At 36.1% G+C, this 22,201-nt stretch overlaps 2 protein-coding genes across 2 annotated transcripts; one reads left to right on the top strand and one right to left on the bottom strand.

Moving 5' to 3' along the window:
• Positions 1-955: 955 nt before the first annotated feature.
• Positions 956-7,351, top strand: LOC106170484 (uncharacterized). Its single transcript, XM_013550367.3, has 6 exons — positions 956-1,119; positions 4,539-4,601; positions 5,118-5,211; positions 5,513-5,546; positions 5,780-5,850; positions 6,561-7,351. Exons 1-6 carry the CDS (start codon positions 1,018-1,020, stop codon positions 6,749-6,751), a joined length of 555 nt encoding a protein of 184 aa, XP_013405821.2. The 5' UTR covers positions 956-1,017; the 3' UTR covers positions 6,752-7,351.
• Positions 7,352-7,570: 219 nt separating this feature from the next.
• On the bottom strand, positions 7,571-22,171 carry LOC106170460 (uncharacterized). The gene is made up of 25 exons (XM_013550324.2): positions 22,016-22,171; positions 21,604-21,729; positions 21,281-21,422; positions 19,499-20,928; positions 18,959-19,045; positions 18,493-18,642; positions 17,924-18,117; positions 17,495-17,576; positions 16,890-16,982; positions 16,463-16,630; positions 15,818-15,850; positions 15,211-15,325; positions 14,672-14,855; positions 14,226-14,344; positions 13,864-14,059; positions 13,452-13,551; positions 13,105-13,181; positions 12,772-12,899; positions 12,200-12,286; positions 11,547-11,865; positions 11,019-11,106; positions 9,778-9,906; positions 9,068-9,373; positions 8,769-8,855; positions 7,571-8,549 (listed from the first exon to the last, which is right to left on the bottom strand). Exons 2-25 carry the CDS (start codon positions 21,673-21,675, stop codon positions 8,415-8,417), a joined length of 4,521 nt encoding a protein of 1,506 aa, XP_013405778.2. The 5' UTR covers positions 21,676-21,729; positions 22,016-22,171; the 3' UTR covers positions 7,571-8,414.
• Between the last annotated feature and the right edge of the window lie 30 nt (positions 22,172-22,201).

Raw genomic sequence — 22,201 nt, 5'->3', positions numbered from 1 at the left:
TCCTTCCCGAAAGATGCACAAGAAAACGGTGTTCAGTTTCAAACACCCGCACAAAGTAATGCAAGGTTACATCGCGTAGGGTAAAACATGGCGGTGCCTAGGACGCATTGTCCTATCATAGGACGCAACTGGACGTAATCTGCATATGCATGAATCAAAACTGTGACCTAATTTCACCCAATGCATGGTCACTAGTCTCATGTTTTACTACGATGGTAATACAAGTCCAACGTTCATCGCATTACAATCACCGATGGGATGACAGTGAACGTTCTATTTAAAATGATTCTTTTAGAAACATATATTTATAAATGATTTAATATATAGAACAAGATAAAACAAACGCTTTGTTGGAAAGATTTTTATTATAAAATAAAAATATGGTAAAGGGACCAAAACAATGGGGAAATAATTCTATGTATACTGAGGCTTAATTTGCTTATTTACATTTTCACGCTAAATTCATTCCAGATTAATATCAAAACCACATAAAATATTCAATTAGGACAAACATATGCGTACTTGGGAGTTTATCTTTATGTTACATGTTCATATACAGAAAAGAGAATATATTACAAGCACAGGGAGTTACATTCATATTTAAAGACGTACGTCATCACTTTACGCGCTGTCCACGGATAGACCCGTGACAGCAGTGACCTCTAGCGTAAAATGCTCACTTGGCTGTTTTGAGAAGTTGGCTGTAAGATTATAAGTTGGCTGTAAGATTTTTTAACGCTGTTAAATTTTATGAGTGGCTATTAGATTTTTTAACACTGTTAAATTTTATGAGTTGGCTATTAGATTATTTTGACCACTGTTAGATTTCTTGTAGGCTGTTAGAATGTTATTTGGCTATTAAATTGCAAGTCTGATTTTTTGCGTGGATGGCGTTCCATATATTTCAAACAGCGCACTTTTCGTGCATGCGCAGTTGTTTGAAGCCTGTGCTTAAATGCGATAGTTGTGACGGCCTTGACCTAATTGCGATGAAGGTGACGATCAACGTGTATAAACATGGACGTACGCTGGCTGTGGACTGCACTGCAGTATATAACTTGTTCATTACTGATAGTCGAGTGTGCTAAAAAGAAGAAGGAACTCCAAATAATTACAGAGGTAAGCTGCATGATTCTGGGGCAAAGAAAGAGAAATTGTGACATTGTATAGTAATAATATAACTGTTTTAATTTTCGTGCTGCAACCCGACAGCTGTAGTGTAGTTAGGTATATCAGAAAAATTTTCAAACTGATCAGAAAATTATAATACTTATATCATCTGAAAGGTAATGTAAAAACCGGATGAAATCACTTGGAATTTTTTTAATATTCCTACAAGCAACAAAGATATTGAAGTTTTTTATTGCAAAAATGCACCAAAAGTGTCCACACTTTTCAGCTTAAAACCTGTCACTACTGACCAGCGGTGATCACTCAGCTGTAGCTGCAGCTCAAATTGCTTGTGACCAATTAGGGCAATTATGGCTGTATGTTAATCTAATGACCCGGAAACAAACCCAAATTGGCGACCGCACAAGCACATGGCTGGGATGGCTTCCGTGCAGATCAAGTACTATAAATATTGCGCATCAAATAAACTATACTTCGCATGGTTTAATTAGTACCACCAGCGTGTACGCTGGCGGTACTCATGGTTTTAGTCCCGACCCGTGTCGTACGGCTCCGTTGGCTCCGCCGGCTCCTGCGGCTCCGCCGGCTCCATGTTCTGGCGCCGGATACAAGTCACCGTTACCGCTTCTCCTCCTAGACGGTATGGACCCATGCTCCCATCTTTTGGATTTAGGTTACATATAATCTCAACTTGAACCCCCTGTTTTTTTGGTCTCAGTTGGTGCATTGGCCTGGGCGTGAAGCTCATGAAAATGCACCCTTGTCAAAATTTTTGAAAATTCAATGCCAAATATCTCCAAAACTGAAGGAATTATGGGAAAAATTACCATAGAAGTCTGACCGAAAGTCATATGTAAAGATTCTAAATATGCCCTTGGATTTGACCTTTGACTTTTATTTCAAGGTCAAATAGGCCAAAATTGTCTAAAAATGGGAATTTTCTGCAAAAAAATATTTGTTTGTGGCAATTTTCAGAAACTACACAGACTTAAGCTCTTATATTACAGTGAGGGGTTAAAATTGGGGACTCCTTTCATCTTTGGGAGATTGGGTTCAATCAGTGCATTTTCACGGGAGAAGCAGCCGTTACTTAGATGCCAAAACTGAAAATCCTCTCTTATTCTGGAAATACCCAAAAACTGGCAAAGATACACCTATAGTTACTATTGACCTTGAATAGGAAGTGATATACTGGCAGTCAAACTGTGACCTTGAAATTGACCTTTGACCTACTTTTCGCCATAAACTGAACCTTGCAAATTTTCTTTCCCTTTTATCTCCAGACCTAGCAGAGATAAGCCCAAAGTTGCTATTGACTTATGGAAGTCATATGCTGTTAATCCAACAGTGACCTTGAAATTGACCTTTGACACACTTTTTACCATAAACTGAACCTTTCAAATTTTTGTCCCTTTTATCTCTCAACCTGGCAGGGATGCACCATTAGTTACAATTGAACTTGAATAAGAAGTCGTATATTTTCATTCTTATTTTGACCCTGAAATTGACCTTTGACCTATTTGTTATTCAAAAGTGGCACATATACACCTGCAGTGGCTATTGAAATTGAATGGGATATGTTAATGTGACCTTAAATTTGATTTGGACTACTTTTTAGCAGGAACTGCATTTTACAAATTTTTCAATTTTCATATCTCCAAAGCTGGCAGAGATACGCTAGTACGTACTGTTAAAATTGAAGATGAAGTCATATGTTATACAAAATAAGTCATTTCTGTAATAAAAAAAGTTTTATTTTCAAAAGCTACACTTTCAAGAACTATGTTTTGACAAAAAGTGATGAATCAATTAAAGTACCTATTTCAAGTAAATACACATTAAAACATATAAATGTAAAAATATTAATATAATAATTAATAATTAATATCAGAACAATAGCTTTAACTGCCGTTTTTGTGGTAAAACAGAATATATTATATTTCTATGAATTGTTCACAATCTTTTTATTGTGAAATATACATCTCATTTAGTTTACAGGTACAAAGACATTTTATTTTTATGCCAAGTTCGTAGTTTCAATACTGAAATACTTAAAGAAATAATAGCTCTTTGTTTTGGCCAAAAAATGAATTTTCCTGAGTAAACAACAATTTTCCCATACTTACCAATGGTTAATGAATCCATTTTTACATTTAAAATTAGTCCCTGGTATTTTTCTCTTTTCAGAGATTATAACAGAGTATAGTCATAAATGGAGGTCATGTGTTCTAAAGACAAGCTCAGATATCAGAATAATAGCTATAACTGCCGTTTTTGTGGTAAAATAGAATATATTATATTTCTATGAGTTCTTCACAGTGTTTTTTACTGTGAAATATAGATCTTATAAGAACAGTTATGATCCCTTTAAGCTGGTTTGTTTAGGTGGATAAAAGGCAACAAAGCTAAACCTGAAAATGAACAAACATTAAACATTGTTCCCATTACAGTATGTAAACAGCTTAAATTCCAGGTCCTACATTTACAATCTTACTATAACCTTGAATTTTACCTTTCACTGTTCCCCACAATTTCTTTATAAATGATAATTATGTACAAAAAGAAAAAAAAAGAAAAAAAATCTTGTTTACTGCATTTCCTGAAGCTTGTCAACCACAACCGTACAGGTGGGGCCCCACTTTCTTTTTCTTTCCCATACAAATGCGCATGCCCCAGCTGGTGGTACTATACCAGGAGGCGGTATCGCCTCTCTGATCCTCTAGTTTTCATGATTTTTTTACATAATATTGCAAATTTCATAAACTTTATTCGATATAAATTTTAAAAAACTGAAACCAGTACTTCCCTGACATTTTTGAGCATTTTGTCGAGGCAAAACTTCAAACACCCTGAACTGAAACTTCTCAAAGACTGCAACACGGGAAAATCACGTGACCGGATTTTACTCTTTGATTTACAGCTTATTTAGTTAATGGCTTGTATTAGTTTTTTACGCGGCGCTAAAAGAGAGATTTAAAAAAGGGGTGCCATAGGCGAGCTGTCAGCAGGCCGACTTCAGTTTTACACTTCACTGCCACTGGACAGTTACGACTGTAGCGCCCCTAGCGGATTGTGATATACCTAGTGTAGTGTAATATAACCACTTAATACCGCAGCAAATTCTCACTTTAAATAAGTTCATTGAACTTCAGATCTAGCTCTGTCACTGGCCATCGCACTGCATTACAAGTTTTACAAGCAGCAATTTATTTTCTACTTTTAATAATTCTATTTTTTACTCAGAATAAGGCTCGTCGTGTGAGGGAGGGAGGGGGGGGGAGGTACCCTTACTTGTATTTAGATTTTAGTATTAGTACATGTGCTATAGTGTGAAATAGCCTCATGTTGCATTTTATCACCACAGTTACTTAACGTTCAATGTCTGTAATCGTATTTCTATTTCGCAGCACAAGCCTACAGACTGCAGTGTAAAGGCAGGCGACGGAGACCATGTTGAAGTTCATTATACGGTAAGTACATGTACCGCCCCCCCCCCCCCCCCCGCCCCCACCCCCACCCATCCTCACTGCAACGTGTACCAAAAGGCATATTTACAGAATAGTTCTTAAGGCATAATTTTAAACTGTTTCTAGTACTAGTATTGTGTAAGTAGCTCAACATTAGTAAGGTCTGTAATCTGTTTCATTGGCACTGGGAAATGGTACATTTTACTTACATGTGCTATATTACAATTAAATATTGTTGAAGTAGCAGTGAGGGTGATATTTACAAGGGACAATGCCATGGAGGGGTGGAAAAGTAAATAATTCTTGACATTCTGGTCCGGGTATCAGGATAGCAGCCATTTAACCATCCAACCATGATAAAACCGGCTCCTGAATTTTTCTGCAATTTTTCATTTTAATTTTAGATTGTTCAGACTTAAATGTACTGCTGTCAAGGTACAAGTGCATGTACTGTACAGGTAGATTAACTATTATTTTGATTTGTTTACTGCATGATTGCATGTATTCTTCCATGTGCAGGGGAAATTAGATGATGGTTCTGTGTTTGATTCTTCACGCACTGAGGGCAGGTCACCCCTGCCATTTACACTGGGAGCAGGGAAAGTTATTCCAGGTAATCATGAAGGGTGAGGCATGGTGGAGAGAGAGAGAGAGAAAGAGAGAGAGAGAGTGGGTGAAAAAGATTGAGAGAGAGAGTGTTTGTGTGTGTGTGTGTGTGTGTGTGTGTGTGTGAGAGAGAGAGAGAGAGAGAGAGAGGGGTGCATAAAAAAGGAATAGATTCATTGAGAGTGGAACAAGAAATATGGGTAGATAAAGTTGAATAAGGGGAGTGAATAATCGAAGCTAGAAATGGCTTCTTTGAGAGAAAATGGAACGCTTGTAGTGCCTTTGGCTGATAATTTGTATAATTTCAGGTTGGGAACAAGGGATTTTAGGGATGTGTGTTGGGTGAGTTACTCTTAATTTTTTATTGTTCACATGAATTTTACAAACTTACGCACATAATAAAATTTCAAACTTTTAATTGAGTTGACATTTTATGAACTCAGACAAAAATTAACCTAATGGGATGTTGGGTATTTTGAACTTGCAGTGAAGTCTTTTGCTGTAAATTTCATCTCTTGCATATATATCATTATTTTGGAATTGCACACCTATTTGTATTTCTGGTCTTTTTTCAGTGAGAAAAGAAAACTTATCATTCCATCTCATCTCGCTTATGGTAAAAAAGGGCACCCCCCTGTCATTCCAGGTAGAGTACAATACCAGGTTATAATTATTGCACTAAATTTGAATGCATTACAATTTAATGAGATTCCTTATTAAATTCGCCCAAGAACCTGAAACAATGTAGGGTTACCTTGGGAAAAATTATGAACTTTTAAAAAGGAATTGAAAACTCACATTTTTAAGACATTTTATTCATGAATTTTAAATTTTACATTAAAGAAACCTTGGGTTTTTTACTTTTATTACTGTTTATTACAATTTAGTCTAGTTCTGATTTATATAATATATATCTAAACTATTTATATCTATAAACTTCTTTGTATTTATGTTGTACAGTCTATTGAACATTTTATGGATTTTAGACTCGAAATAAATATATTATTATTATATTATTAACATAGCAGAAAGTATATTTTTATACTGTTGACCAACGGACTCCATTAAAAGTGGTTATATAATGATATGAAATATTATATAATGTTGTAAATAATAGTTTAAATAGGGGTGCTTAAAATGTACTCAACTGCTATCTAGGTAGTGTCTTTATTTACAAATGATAATAATAAATTAAAGGAATAAATAGGATGATAAAATAATGAGAAAATAAAATAACAGCAAAAATGATAATAATAATAATAATAAGAGATACATGTTTGGGAAAAACAGTTAGAAATGCAGTTTCAGTGGTGTACTTTCTGACATTAAAGTAACATTAAAAAACTTATTTTGCAGGTGGAGCCACTCTTCATTTCGATACAGAGCTAGTGGGACTGACTAAGAAAACCGTTGAAGGGAAACTACTGAAGACTCTTCAGTTTCTGTTGATCCCAGCAGCTGTTCTCATGCTTTTATACTATTTATATGAAAGATTATCTCAGGCTCCAGCAAAAGAGGAGAAGAAAAGCAAGAAAAAACGCAGATAGTTTAACGTTCTAAAAATGTTTTCTTTATAACTTTTACTTTTTCTTTTCTTTTTGTCTGTTTGAGAAGATAGAGGAAATTCTGGAGCAATATATAAGAAAATGGATGCATTAAATGGGCTTTCACTGGCATAGAAACATGTATGCAATCTAGTTTTAGTGTTTTGTACAACTGTTTACTCGTACTTGCTCTCTGAACTGATGCATTAGCTGGGCTCTTAGGCAGAGAGGCAGAAGCTGAGATTTACAAATATATGCAAATTCTATCATATGCTGTTTGAAGTTTCAATGCTCGTTTTTATAGAGAATAACAGATCACCATAGAGTGGGTAGAAATTACAATAACTTTCAGGGTTTGAAGATTTGTAATAACAGAGATCTAATCATCACGTCTTTGTATTTTTCAGTACAATTTGTTATTGTTATGTTTGGGTTGCCCTTTTCTGTTGATGAATTTTTTGCATATTATTTATTATTTTATTTGTATATGATCAATTTTCTCCATTCCATCACACTGGCATATTTGAGATGTCCAGATAAAATGTGTGCAAATAAAATATATAATAATTTGATAAATAAAATTAAATGTTTTACTTTGTTGCAGCAGACTTTTGGTGTGGTTTACAGTGTCAAAAAATATACTGAAAATTAAGTAAAATGAAATTGTTCTCTCAATTAAAAGTGTCATATATTTGATCTCTGTATGAGAGGCACTGTACTCTTTTGTTATTTAAGGCATTTTTGTTCATGGAAAGCCAATTATTGTGCAATGCCGCTAAGTTTATGTGTGATGAACAGTTCATTCATTAACAAACAAACTACTTCAGTGTTGAACTAAGGAGTTGACAAGGCTGAATTTATTTGGATATCTCTTCCTCACTTAATATTTGAAAAGATTCAATAAAATCAAACTTTATCATGGCCAAATAATACATGCTTAAACCATTACCTTCAAATAATGAATATTTAAATCAAAAACAGAACAACAATAACATTGCTCTTTGTTGAGCAATTCTTTGTCACTGGCTTACACATACAAAATGCAGTCATTGATATTCAAAGGAACATAAGTGGAATTTTAGAACTAAGGAATAAAATTGATGACCCAGATTTTCCATGAATTCGAAATATTTCCAGGACTTAAATATCCAAGAAGTATGCATCACAGTCCACATTTCAGTCAGTAAGTCGAATGGAAATTCTTTCCTTGCTTTTTTAACTTTTGAGCAGAAGGAAGAAATTCCAGGTAGGGTAAGGCAAGAAACAATGTCCATACACATTTTGCACCATGTTTTTTAAAACATTTTATGAAAAAGACAGACCCATATGCTGATTCTTGACAGAAAACTGAACATAAAAGCCCTTCATTACTGATAAAATTGCACTACATATGATTGTCCCAAAACGGTGACCCTGGAGCAAAGTAGAGCTTAAGGTCTCGATCCTTCCATGATGAGCAGTACACGAAACTGAACCAGAACACCCAGAGAATGCTGAACTTGACAACTAAATTGCCTGCATTAAAAGTACGAGAGTCGCATCCAAGTGTTCAAAATCGCAAATTAGGAAGCAGATGTGGAGAACCCATTACAGGGAATGTCAGAATGTCCAAAGATGCCATCATTTTCATATTATAAAACTTGTCTGCAGAGAGTTAAACAGAAGACTACTTTCTGGTGTTTTCCATCATCCTGGCATGCTGCGGCCTCTTCAGTCCAGTGACGTGGTGAAGACGGACTATCCCAGACTGTCCCGCGCTGGCGACCCACAGGTGAGAACCCATGTTGTTGTTACTGCTTACCTGGAAATGTTATCACGAATATATCCATTTTAAGTAGGCCAATTTACTTTGTCACTGAGCGCATTAAGAACAGGGGACTAACAGATCAGTGGATCAAATATGGCCACATTCACATCAAGTTGTGCCATATGGCTTTACAAAGCCACAACCTAAATATGGCGGACGTACTAGTATATGAAAGGAAAACTGCCTAATCTTTGGGGAGAGACAAAGACTCACCTGGTAGATTGCCTGCAGTGGAAACTGATCCAGGTGATCATGGTTCATTTTAAAGTTCTGCAGCCTTGGATCAGGTCGTATGTTACTCTAGAATAAACACGATACAAATATACAAATTCAATATATATGTATGTGCATAGGCATATGTACTACTGCACTCTAATCTGCCCATGAACCAAAGATTTAATGATGATGAATTCTCTGCTGCTTTTAAAGCCCAATGTTCAAGGTTTTTTTTTTCTCGAATCTTTTGTATTTTTTTTAAATCCACCAGATATACATGTACATTGTTGACTTACCAGCTGCTTTTCTTTAAAAACCAAGCAATATTTTGACACTGCATCACTGTAACTTTCAGTCACTGGCACAGCCTTGGATTTGTTAGCATCTACTGCTGTCTTATTGGCTGTTGTAGCCTGGTTGCTTTTCTTATTGGCTGTTGCTATTTCTGTTGCCTCTTGATTGGTTGCTTCCTCAAGCTCTTCTCCATTTTCATTGACTGACTTCCCGTGTTTGCTGCTGTCTCTAGGTTGAGATGAGGAGGAAGGATCTTGCCCCTGGTTCTCTGGATGTTTAAGGGTCTCCAGGTCAACATGATATATGCCCTGAAATGTTATCAACCAAGATTATCAATTTATCAAAACTAACTTCATATGATGTAACAGTATGTATTCTGAAAGAAGAAATGCGGAACTAATAGTGATTTTCTGAAGACAAAATGTGCAATAAAATGCACTGGGATGAATTAAACATATGCAGCAGTTTATGAGCACAGAGTAAGCCGGAAATCATTTTAAAGCTTGTAAATGAAAACTGATAAAACAATAAAAAAGAAATTTCTCATTTACTGGCTAAAGAAATCCTATTGTATAGGTGTTATAGCTATGTGTTACAAGACTGTTCAACATACACAATTATTCAACCACCACCTCTCTGTGCAACTGAAATATGTGCAACTGAACAACAAAAGCAAAGACGGTGTTCTGGTTCTCTATCCCTATCAACTTACAAAGCGTCTCCTTGCAAAGGTTTTGGTGTCCCTGTTCACCATCATGAGGCTAGGCTGGACACATGCCATCACCTCCCCGGCCGAGTCGCAGTCCACCAGCATGTTAAGATAGTCTGAGAATGTACAGTGCTGAAAATTAAAATATACAATACATCACCACGGGTGCTTTCCCAGAGATTTAGATCGATCTAAAGATTAAGATTTAGATAGACCTAACTCCCTGGGGGTTCACGCTAAATTGCAGTCAGCCGAGCGGGCACCATAGTTAATTAAACCCTTACAGCTTTTATTAGGCAGGACAGATGCTTAATCCGGCCAAGCTGACAGTAATCTAGTGAGACTCCCCACAGGGATAGATCGATCTAAAAATCTATGGAAATGGGGTGTAAGATTGCCTTTTTGAGAATGCCCACACAAACTGTAGTGAAAATCAAAATATACATTAAATACCAAGACTTCCACATTGAGAACATACAGTGCTAAAAATCAAGCTATATTATTATATGCCAAGACTGCCATTTTAAAAATGTACAGCGCTCAAAATCAGTATATAATACATTAAACATCAAGACTGCCATTTGGTCATGTACAGTGCTGAAAATCAAAATACAATGACACTGCCATTTTGATAATGCCTACATTCTCGCACAAGTTTCTGCAACACTGAGAGAGAATGGTCGTCACCTCTTTTCATATTTTCTTTTTGAAAATTAGCAACATTTTTCTTATAATGATGACACTCTGGCGGGCAAATGGAGTTACGTATCAACAATTACAAACAATTTTTCTGAAAATCTGCTGGTTTTCCACAAGATGACATGACATGAGAGAAACAAACCATATAGCAAAAAAGTTGAGTCATACTTTTTTTACACTAAAAGGCACCAAATAAGCTGTCTCTCATTTTTTTTTTTTTTTTTTTGAATTAAGTTTTGAATTTCTGGTTTATTTTACACACTCAGTTTTCCTTATGACGTTAATTGGACTGGCTTTGGTTTATGTGTAAGTTTATCCTAATCCCAGCACAGCACTATGTGATATATAAATATATACCTGGGGTAGCGCTAGCAATTTGTTTCACTTGGCCAAATCGCCACTTTTTTTGTCAATTTGTTATCAAAATGGTTATAATTTGACAAAACAAGTCAAATCAAGCCCTTTTTCTTTAGCCAATTTAAATAAGTTTTAGCATTTGGCTAAACTGGTGAGTGTTAGCGCTACCCCTGTATACAAATACCTACCCAGGTAAATGACTTATGGGGCAGGATGGTCTTGGGTGTATAACCAAAGTAACCACACTCTGTATACCTGGTACTGTTACGACCAAAACTGAAATAGAAGTCGAAAGCATGGGTCATGTGATGGGTCATGTGATGGGCCATGTGATGGATCATGTGACATATGAACATCTGATATTATCGAATATCATTATTCCCAGTGATGATGTGTGTTACAGTATCAAAAACAACACTTTATCCAAAATTAATAAAATTTTTATTATTAAAATAAATAGGATAAAACTTGCAACAAAGATATTTAAAAAATGAACTTTGTCTTACAATTAATCTAAATTTACTACACTTTTCACATCAACTATAAACAGTTTACCCACAAGTAATGTATCAGGGAGATTAAATAAATTACAAGTGTTAAAGTAACAAAACCTTGCTGCTTGAGCTCATAATTTTTGTTACATGTAATAGATTTACTACCTTAAATATGTACAGTGTACCATAAAAATGAAATGCACCACACCCTTTGACACTTACCAGGCCAAATCATCAGCTGCCAGGTAAAGTCCACACCAGTACTTTGGCCACTTAACGAAATTAATATTCCCAAATTTCATCAAAGGTGTACAACTATGATTATAAGGACTCTCTGGATCACGCAGGTCCCAAATTTTCACGCTGCGTTCCATTCCAGATGTGGCAATGTGATTGGATGAAAAAGGGCACCAGGTGACGGAACGAACTAAACAGTTATGGACGTTGAAGACTTGATAGGGGTAAAGCACCTGAACGCCATCTATATTTTCATTTTTCAGGAGAGAGCTGGCGGTGGTGAGACTCCATATGGCTAAGGATCCTGCAACATATTTATTCTAATCTCAAACTAAACACTTATAACTAACTTAAAGTCAATCATTGCTGACTGGAATTACTTTACATGAGCAGAAAAGGGTAATATGTATGAGTACCTGTTATCTTATTCATTTTGGTATTTTTTCCTTCATTTCAAAATATACCTGTCTCAGTTTTTATTAAGGAATCTTAGCAGCAATAACATTTCTAGACGTATCCATCTCTTTCTCTCTCTCTCTCTCTCTCTCTCTCTCTCGTAGCCTCTTTTCATGACAGAAATAGGCAATTTAAGTACCTAATGATTAATAAAAAAGGGGGAAATTCAGCACCCTACCCACCATCAGTAAGACCAGCTGCCAGAAGAGAGAGATCACTATAGGACCAGTCCATACATATACACTGGATCCTCTCAGTATCACAGTCTGCTGAAATGGAAGGACATTCACATATTTTCATATGACAGTGTTATGTACTGTTATGTTTAAAAAAGTCACTGATTAAGGAAAAAAATGGTTTCTTTAGTTAAGTGAAGTGAGACCCTATTCCATATTGTACAAATTCCAAAAACAAAAACAGACACAAAACTTTTAACAAGTTTGACACCATATCTAATGCTGTAATGACCCCAGCTAGCTTAAAGTACCAGTGATACTGTTACAGTATATGTCTGTTTTCAAGTGATTACAAAAATGATATAAAAGAGCTCAGTATCAATACCATGCCAAGTTATATTCATGTGCCAAGTTTAACTTTTTAGGTGATGAGAAAGAATACAGTTACCACAGAGGCTGTTATTTTTCCTGCTAAAAACCAAACACGCAAACATATAATTCTGTTGAGATACATTTGCCTCAGCTAGTTGTGGCCCAAACAATTGGTCAAACTCCATTATCTCCTGTATTCCTCCTACCTTTGTAAAAGGCATCTAATATCACAGTTGGCTTTGCTTGAAAGACTTTGACATCTCTCTGAGAGTCTTCTTTGGCCCCTTTCTCAGAGTCACCTTTGACCTCTGATAGACTTCCTGGATGAGGAATGCTGGGAAAATAATTAAAGTTATCATAACTTATTTTGTATAAAAATGTAATTAAAATACTTTACTAGAAAAGAAAAATCGAAGAATACAATACCTATTTCAAGTAACAGTTCATTAGTAAAAACTTGGATGTACTTTTTCTATTCTTGCCTACAAACATTAGGAAATGTACATTGCAAAGGTCATCACTATTCCAAGCTATCATACCTTAGAATATAAATGAGTCCATTTGTACAGAGAAGAGCTAAAAGACCCAATCTTGGTAAAACTCCTTCCTCACAGACCTGAAAAAAAGTGCTTTTTTAATAGATAAAAACTTAATAATAGTTATAGAAATGCTGAGTGAAAAGAATTGCTGTTACTGCTTTCACTTCCAAAAAATAAAATAAAATATATAAATAAAAATAATAATAGTGGCTATTGGTGCTGTATTTATACCAAAGGAGACACAAACTAAATTTAACAAGATAAACAGAGTTGTGTTCCTTTTTTAAATTAAAAAATGTTTTCTTCTGCTTATTTTAATCATTAAAATAAATAACCTCAACCCATACCTTATCCGAGGAAATAAAAGCACCAGTTGGACACCACTTTAGGCTGGTGACGGTGCCATATTCATGTGCAATACCTAGGGACAGCTTGGGTAGCCTAACTCTGGAGGGTGAGAAACATGGATAAAATTATTCTCAAATTTTAAAAAATTCACCTACTGTTTTTCAGTGCCTTACTTCTTCAAACAATTTTTAGATTGTTTCACTAACAAAAAACATGCTTTCTGACATGAGCATGTGTTGATTCATAATATGCGTGTAGCACTTAAAAATCATTTTAAAATATATATCTTCTCAAAAAGATCTTTTAATATTTATTTTCAACTTCTTACAATTATATTTGAAAACAATCAGAACTGGTCAAACAGAAGGCCCTAGATGGTTCCTGAAGATTTATATGCAATATTTAACTTACTGTTTCTTTTCCAAATTTCCACAGTCCCAAATCTGAACACATCCTTTGTCAGAGTAGACCCCATTCACAGGACTGACAAAGTCCATGTCTCTATGGCAACTAACAGCCAGCATCTGATAGGTTGATATCTTGATTGGCACAGGACACCATGATAATGACTTCACTGGACCCCCAACAAAAAAACTGAAGGAATTTTCTGAAACATGCAGATTTGTACTAGATATTATGAGACATAAATAACTGTGATAGAAAAACAAACATTAAAAATATATACTGGTACCAAAAAAAGTACAAACCACAATAACATCTAAAAATCAACACTTTTATGACAATTTAAATAATTAAACATCTGTAAGGCTCACCAGTGGAGCAGGCAGAAAACTTCGACAGTGTCTGAGGATCTGTAGCTCGTTGCTTTGAGGACTGGACCACCTTAAACTGGGGGCTGGTATCAGTCTTTGGAAGATATTCTGCAGCTTCTCTGGATTAGAAATAGGATATCATTTAAAAGGTGATATGAATTGACTACAGCCATGAATGTGATTCTGTCAACCAATATGAATTGCAGTGTTAAAATCATGATTAGAATTTTGTCACAGTCTGAGTGACTTTGGCTTCAGCTCATACAAATTTGGCTTCAACCCACATGACTTTGTATAAAACCCACATGGATATAGCTATCACCTGCACGGATTAGGCCATTACCCACTTCTATATGGCTACTACCCACATGGATATGGCTAACACCCACATGGATATGGCTAGCACCCATACAGATATGGCTACTGCCCCATCTGAAATTACTTACTCAGCACTGAGTTCAGTCCACATGTCACTCCTTGGCACCCAGTCCACAAATGCCGAGTCTTGGTCGTATTTCTGATGGAATTCCAGCCCCCATTGGAAGGCCTCTCTCTCGTCACACCGCCTTCCTCTGATTGGTCTCTCTCCTCCTCCTCTCAAGTACCTGCTGCCTGTCTCTGGCTCTGAGGCTGCAACACAGGGAAAATAGAAGGAAATTCAACTTTGATGTTTTATGACAAATATTGTAAATTGTAGGCCTGTTTATACTTTTTGTTTATTTACATCAAAAGTAGGCAAAAATGAAAACTAAACTAAACTAAACTAAACTAAACTAAACTAAACTAAACTAAACTAAACTAAACTAAACTAAACTAAACTAAACTAAACTAAACTAAACTAAACTAAACTAAACCAAATCAAACTAAACTAAACTAAAAGGAAATAAAATAAAATTTAAAAAATAAAATAAAATGAAAATAAATTGAGAGACAATTATGTCCAACTAATGGAATCACACACCCCTCCTCCCAATTTCTGATTTACCTATACTGTGTTCCGAAACTCCGCTTGAACCGTCATCTTCTTCTTCCTCTTCTGCTTCCGACTGGTTTGGTTCGTAATCTGACATGTCGTCTGCTATAGAGTCTAAGTCTTCACACTGGAACAATGTCGGACTTTGTTTAAACACTGAACAATTTCACAAACTCGACTCAATCCTGAATGTTAAATCATCCTATCCAAATGTGAAACCTATTCCAATTTTACGGAGAAGAATGGTTCTTATTTTGACATGTCATCTGCTGCCTGCAAGTTAAGGCTGGAATAAGTCCAAAGCGCACTTAGGGGCTGGAGAACTTTACTTACTGGATACTCTCTTGTATGTTCACTTCTTTAAAGCCAAATACTAAAAATACATTAATTTCACAAAGGAAAATGTAAATCACTTCAATTTTTCACCTTGTTAGCTTATGTTTCTGATCTAGCTTAAATCACCCAAGTTTTTGGCTAAAAGAAGTTTGTCATAACAAGAGTGAGTATGGACTAATTATGAGCATTAAAGCTTGATATCTCAATTTCTATTCACTTACATGTGTATGGGATAGTATCTTTTTACCATCCAGTATTTGATCTACTCTGAAAAAAAACTTACCATTTTCTTGGTCTTTTTCTTTTTCTTACTTTCCTGAAAAAAATAAAACAAAAATTAAGATAAAGCAAGAAATTATCACAACTTTGCATTCAAAAATTCTATGACATAATGTTAACACTTCACAACAATTTACATATTACTAAATAATTTCCACGCCTTTGGGACACAGTCACAATCAAGTTACAGGTATTTAGTCTTAGTATGATTTACACAAGATTTTATGGTCTTCTGAGGACATTCTGCCCTAAAGTCCCACAAATATCTATTGTATAAAGAGAACAAAGGGTGCATTCCCAGAGATTTAGATCAATCCAGAGATTTTGATTTAGATCGACCTAACTCCTAGGGGGTTCACGCTAAATTGCAGTCAGCCGTGCGCGCACCATAGTTAATTACCCCCTTACAGCTTTTAGTAGGCGGGACAGACGCTTAAGCCAGCCAAGCTGACAGTAATCTAGTGAGACTCCCCACAGGAATAGATCGATCTAAAATCTATGGGAATGGGGTCAAAGATATGGTGACAATAATCCTCACATCCTCCACAACACCACGGCCATGAAATCTAAGCACAAACAAAATGCCCACTTTCAGCAACAAGCCTTTATAAAACAATTTAAACCAAACAGGTTCCGAGTGCAGCCTTACCCATTCATGGTTCCCTTTTATGTGATAAATGACAGATGCCTGGGAGCTGAATTCCTTCTTACACACCAAACAAACATACTTGTGGCTTTCCAGGCCATTGTATTGGCAGTTCACGAAATGTGCCCTCATGCCAGGAATTGTAGTATAGGTGGCAGCACAACCTTCACTCTGAAACAGGATGAGACATTGTTAAAAATTACGAGGATATAGAAACAGAAATTGCATAATGTAAACTCATGATTTCTGGCTTACCAGTCAGGTTCCATGGCTAAGAACTTAATAACCAAGGCTACATGATCACATGGGCACATCTTAACCTATCAGGGGCAGTGTAACAGCACTCTCATGGCAATCCTAGTCTACTAAGCCAGGAAAGTGACTTAATTTTTTTGTGAACCAGGGCTTGGTCAGTGGCTGAAAGACTAACCTTGAATGGACAGTCCAACTGCCCAGTGGTTTCTTTCCATTTTCTCAACAACTCTGATGTCACTTCTGCCAATGGAGGGGCCTGGAACAATTTCTGAAAAAGCAAAAAAGTATATATATTATTATGAAATTACACTATGTTACATCTTAATGATAATCATTATAAATAATGCCTTCTTCTATAAAATACTGGTAAAACTAATATGTTACATGGAAAATTCATAAATGGCATTCAGGATTTTATTTTTACTAAGGGATATAAAATAATTACGTTGTTGATATCATGCATCAAGTCTTTGGATGAATTTATTGATTTAAGTTACTTGTATGAGACAAAATTAGGGGAACATTAGGTGTCAATAAAATCAGATATTAGATACAAATATTGGTAAGATTTAATAGCTAGGAATTTATGCCAGAGTAGGTTAGTCAAGAGAAGGTGTGGTGAGACAGGAATAGGCAGGAATTTAACTGTGATTCAGTACAAATCTGCCATTATGACATCTTGCAGGTAGACAAAATTCAGGCCGTAAAAGGTGGAATAAATAAAGTCCACAAATTGATTAAAGTCAAAGTAGGTTTAATTCTGACTGTGCCTATACAAACCTTCAATAAAGACATCTCGCTGACTGTCTGTTGAAAAGCATCTTCTACATCAGCAGCCAAGTTGTGGAGATTGGTCAATGCCCTGAAATTTAATAAAAAACATGAAGCTTATTCAAATATTTTCTTAACCTTATTTTCTTCTCACTTAGAGGCAGCCTTTCTTTTATTATCACATCCTAATTTTTATTCACTTTAAGGCAGCCTTCTTTTTATTTAATTACTTACTTGAAGCAACTTATTTCTTATTTTTTCAACCTAATTTTCTTCTTACTTTTTCATTTTAACAACTTTTTTCTTCTTGCCTGGAAGCAGTCTTTTTTACATTTTCACAACTTTTTTTCTAATTGCCTGGAGGCAGTCACTTTTTATATTTTCACCTTCACTTAGAGGCAGCTTTACTTAAATTTTCATAACCTAATATCTACTAACTTAGAAGCAGCCTTTCTTTTATTTCCTCGTCCTAATTTCCCTTCGTCCTCCATGACAGCTACCCCCTCTGGTTCTTCTTCTGTCACCACGCTGCCATGTTTGGGCTTCTTGGCCGTGTGCGCCTCACGCGTATGTGCCTGCAACCACATTGCTTTGTACTGCTTGCCGCATATGTCGCATGTCGCCATCTCGTTCTGAAAACACATTTGATTTGAATTTTGGCACCAACTTTGACTGATTTGAAATCACAAAGACTGAGGAATACCTTTAAGGTAGACAAAAGCCATGCTTTTATTTAAGTTGTCATGTTCCATCATACATGTATAAAAATATAAAACATGACATTACATTTTGTTATATCTTAATTATAACAGACCTCCTAGAAAGATTTACCCAAATAAAAATTGCATTTTTCAAGAAAAATCAAACAAGAACTTCACTTCAACCCAGGCACATACTCACTTCATGCATGAAAAATGACAGATTTAACCTTTTACTTTAAAGATTCAATCACAAATTTAAAATTGTCATAACAAACAAAGTCTTCTTTCTAATGAAATAGCTCTTACCTCCCTGCCACACCAGTCCAAATGAAAGCAAAAGTACGGAAACACTTTAAATTCCTTTTTGCACTGTGGGCAATGTATCTTCCTGAGAGTTTTAAAGATCTTCCGCCGTGAAGGTCTGTCCGTGTCACCGCTAGGGTTTTCAGGGGTCCACTGAAAAGGGTAATAAAAAACCTTTAAAAAATCTCAAATAAAAAACAATAAACTCAAATTCAAATTACATTACATGCTGTGAAAATATCATGCATCAATTGACAAATTAAATTATCTACAAACTAGTATAAGATGTTTAATGATGAATATTAAAAAAAAAATATTAATAATATTCTTCCAAACTTAAATATCCTTGGTATACTGAGCACTTTGACAAAGTTTGTAAAGGTTTGTAGGATACTACAAAATTATTGGGTAACTCAAAGATTTTGTTCAAATTCAAGTAGGAAACTGCAAAACAAAACGGATTCATTACCAAGGCCGCATGTTCAACCATCAAATGGCGTTTCAAATTCTGCAGCACTGCAAATTCCTCCTTACAGTGGGGACAATTCTTCTCAAACTACAAATCCAAAACAGGCATAATACTAGTTTTAACTAATGCTTCATACAAAGCTCTATTTTCTTTATGCAAAATGAATCTCCCAACAATAATCTCTAGAGACACTAAGCATTAAGTGAGTTATTTATACAATTTATCTTTAAATCTTATTATTAGTACACTAGAAGTCTAATGCCAACATGTGTTGCTAATTATTTCAAACTGCAGCAATACCCGAAGCACCAATAAAATGTACAACTGAACTACAAAATTCCTATTCCTATATGCATTGTTTACAAATAATTCCAACAATCACCACAGTGAAAATATTTGACAGAAAGGTAAGATATCATCACTCTCAAATGTTAAAAAAAAAAAAAAAAAAAAAAAAACGTAAGAAGAAAAATAGAATAAGGTATAAAAATTATTTTTTTCCTTATGAATGCTAGTACTGCACTAAATGAATATACTTACTTCAGATTCATCTTTCTTAGGCGTAGCTCCTCTTCCTCTGCCTCTTCCCCGTCCCCTCCCCCTTCCCCTTCCACTGGTGTCAGATATTGGAGACTGATTTCCAGGAAAAGGAATACCACACCCCTTGCCCCTCCCTCTGCCCCGCCCCCTTCCTCTGCCCCTCCCCCTGGGGGTAGATGTTTGCATTTCTAAAGTGTCCCCATCTCTCTCATCTTCATCTTTATCCACATCATCCTCTGAACCAGCAATGTTTAACACCTGCTTACTGCCCCTCCCTCTGCCCCGCCCCCTTCCTCTGCCCCGCCCCCTCCCACTGCCCCGCCCCCTTCCTCTGCCCCTCCCCCTAGGGGTAGACGTTTGCATTTCTAAAGTGTCCCCATCTATCCCATCTTCATCTTCATCCATATGATCCTCCAAGTCATCAATGTTTAACTCCTGCTTATTGTCTTGTCCTATGATAGTGCTGCCTCCTATTTTCCTAACCCTCCCCCTTATACTCACATCCTCACTTTTTTCGTTTAAACCCACCCCTTCATTTGAAGTATCAATAACAGAGCTGTCAATCACAGAATTATCAGGTTGAATTTTCCTGGGCCGTCCCTTTTTCCTTTTCATAACAGGTGTAGTGGGAGTATCTTCATCATGTGTATTGTCAATTTTAGCCACAGATGTCTGATCTGCATTCTCCTCTACCTTTGAATCAGTAGGACTTCTTTGTATTTCCACTTCCCTTTGAGCAGTGCTAGCACCCGTTTCACCCCTGGGACGTCCTCTCTTCCGTTTCCTCCCAGACAAAGTCAAATTGTCAGAATTTTCATGCACTGAATCTAAAAACTTTGTTAACTGGCTATTTTCCAATACTGGATTGTCAGATGCATTTCTGTCATCAGATGAGGAAGTTGTCTTAAGGGGAGACTTCTTTGAAGATCTTCCGCGTCGCTTTCTCTCACTTGAATCTCTTTGTTTTTCGAATCCCTCATGTTCTGCTCCTTTCTCATCAAAAGCTTCACACATGCTACTGTCTTCTTGAGATTCCTTACTTTCAGAAAAACTTTGAGTTGTGTTCTTTGTATCTTCAGGATAAGAACTTGAATTTCTGTTTTGAACCCTCCTCCTTTTGCTGCCATGCACTTCAACATTTCCACTATTACTTGGACTGCCACTTTCAATGAGTGAAGAACTACCTGTGCCACTTAATCTGCCAGCTCCTGATCCATTTAAACATTTCTGAGAGTCAGGGGTGGTCTCATCTTGGTGGGGAGTGCCCTCTACTGTTCTGTTCTTTGGTGGTCTGCCTCGTTTCTTTGGCACTTTTCCCCTTACTGCTTCTGGTGAGCTTACAAGGGCATGTTTTGGTTTTGTTTTATGTGGTTGACTTTCAGAGTCAGTTTCCCCCTTGGTTTTAGCTACTGTGGTAGGGCTTTGATCACCTGTTGTGCAAGAAACAGGATTTGTCTTTTCAATTTTTGGAGATTTCTCAAATTTTTCTTTGTCAAACCAGAAGACAAAATTTCACCTGATCTAGTTCTCTTACCACATTTTGTATAATCTTTTTCATTTTCACAAAATCTTAATCAAAAACCATTTTCCAAATCTTTTAAGTCCAATTATCTATTCTTTTATTATGAAACTGCCTTTTGTGAAAAAATTGGAAAATATGATGAAGGGTCCAGGGAGCCGCCTAGAGAAGACTGATGATATTTTGGCTCCCCAAAAAAATCTCATCCCTGATTATTGCTATTATTCAGAAAAAAAGACAAAATATCAAAACAATCAACTTACCATTCATTTTCTTCATCTCTTTATGATGGGCCCCCTTCTCCCACCTTGGTCCAGGTTTGGTGGGAGGGGAGGACTTGACTTGGGTCAGTTGCCCAGTACGCCTTGTCTGGAGGAGGGGGGCATCACTCACCTGGTTCTCCACCTGGGATTAACAGACACCAATAAATAAATTAATTAATTTTAATTATTTTAATAATCAAAATTACAATTAATTATTAATGACGGCTTACTAGTATTTCATTAATTTATAATTAAAAGTCTGTGGTGTTGTAGGAGCTGCATTGAGTCGGGTTTCACTCAATAGGGCACCTTGTGATACAAACCTCAACTCGGTCATGGTCCCCCTCCGTTAGAGTTGTCTGACCCTTCTCTCCAGGTTTACTGCTGCCTTCCATGCCAAGGCACTTCTTTATAGCCACTCTGCTCTGGTTCACTTGACCAGACTAGTCCTATAATTAAATTCAATTTGCAAATGCTTGGTGTTGAACAATATGTCAGCTGCAGAGGTGGTGTCAGCGCTAATAACTGATGTAACACACTGCAATTGTACTTTAATTATTACTCCATGGGCAGTATTATATTTAAAATGTACGATTTCCCAACACTCAACAGTTCAACATTCCCTGTGCCTTATTTATCGTATCAATATCATTCACACATGAATACGACATTAAATGGAACGATTCTTGCCAAAAAGATTAAAATGATACATGATGAACAGTAAATTTTACTAACCGTGTAACTTTACGCTTTGCTGGGACTCGAACCTCTAACCTTGAGATCATAGGCAAATGGCGTGGTTTCCTTCAAATCTCGTTTTTTCTCGCACAAGGACACCAGAGACGGGGGACTATATCTGTAATAAAGGCGGTTCTTAAGACAAAAAAGAATATATTTTGAACCAAATAAATCATGATATTT

The sequence above is a fragment of the Lingula anatina genome, chromosome 8 (assembly GCF_051362555.1).
Source record: "Lingula anatina isolate TDL-2025a chromosome 8, LinAna3.0, whole genome shotgun sequence".
NCBI lineage: Eukaryota > Metazoa > Brachiopoda > Lingulata > Lingulida > Lingulidae > Lingula > Lingula anatina.
Note: the sequence above shows the minus strand (reverse complement) of the source record. Positions and strands in the feature narration are given on the sequence as shown.

Coding starts and splice junctions, on each gene's coding strand:
- LOC106170484 (XM_013550367.3), top strand. CDS start 1,018: ATGGACGTACGCTGGCTGTGGACTGCACTGCAGTATATAACTTGTTCA. Junction 5,547..5,779: donor ATTTTAGGGATGTGTGTTGG/GTGAGTTACTCT, acceptor GTCTTTTTTCAG/TGAGAAAAGAAAACTTATCA. Junction 5,851..6,560: donor GCACCCCCCTGTCATTCCAG/GTAGAGTACAAT, acceptor CTTATTTTGCAG/GTGGAGCCACTCTTCATTTC.
- LOC106170460 (XM_013550324.2), bottom strand. CDS start 21,675: ATGGAAGGCAGCAGTAAACCTGGAGAGAAGGGTCAGACAACTCTAACG. Junction 16,983..17,494: donor GCGAGATGTCTTTATTGAAG/GTTTGTATAGGC, acceptor TTGCTTTTTCAG/AAATTGTTCCAGGCCCCTCC. Junction 16,631..16,889: donor AGTTGGACTGTCCATTCAAG/GTTAGTCTTTCA, acceptor ATCCTGTTTCAG/AGTGAAGGTTGTGCTGCCAC.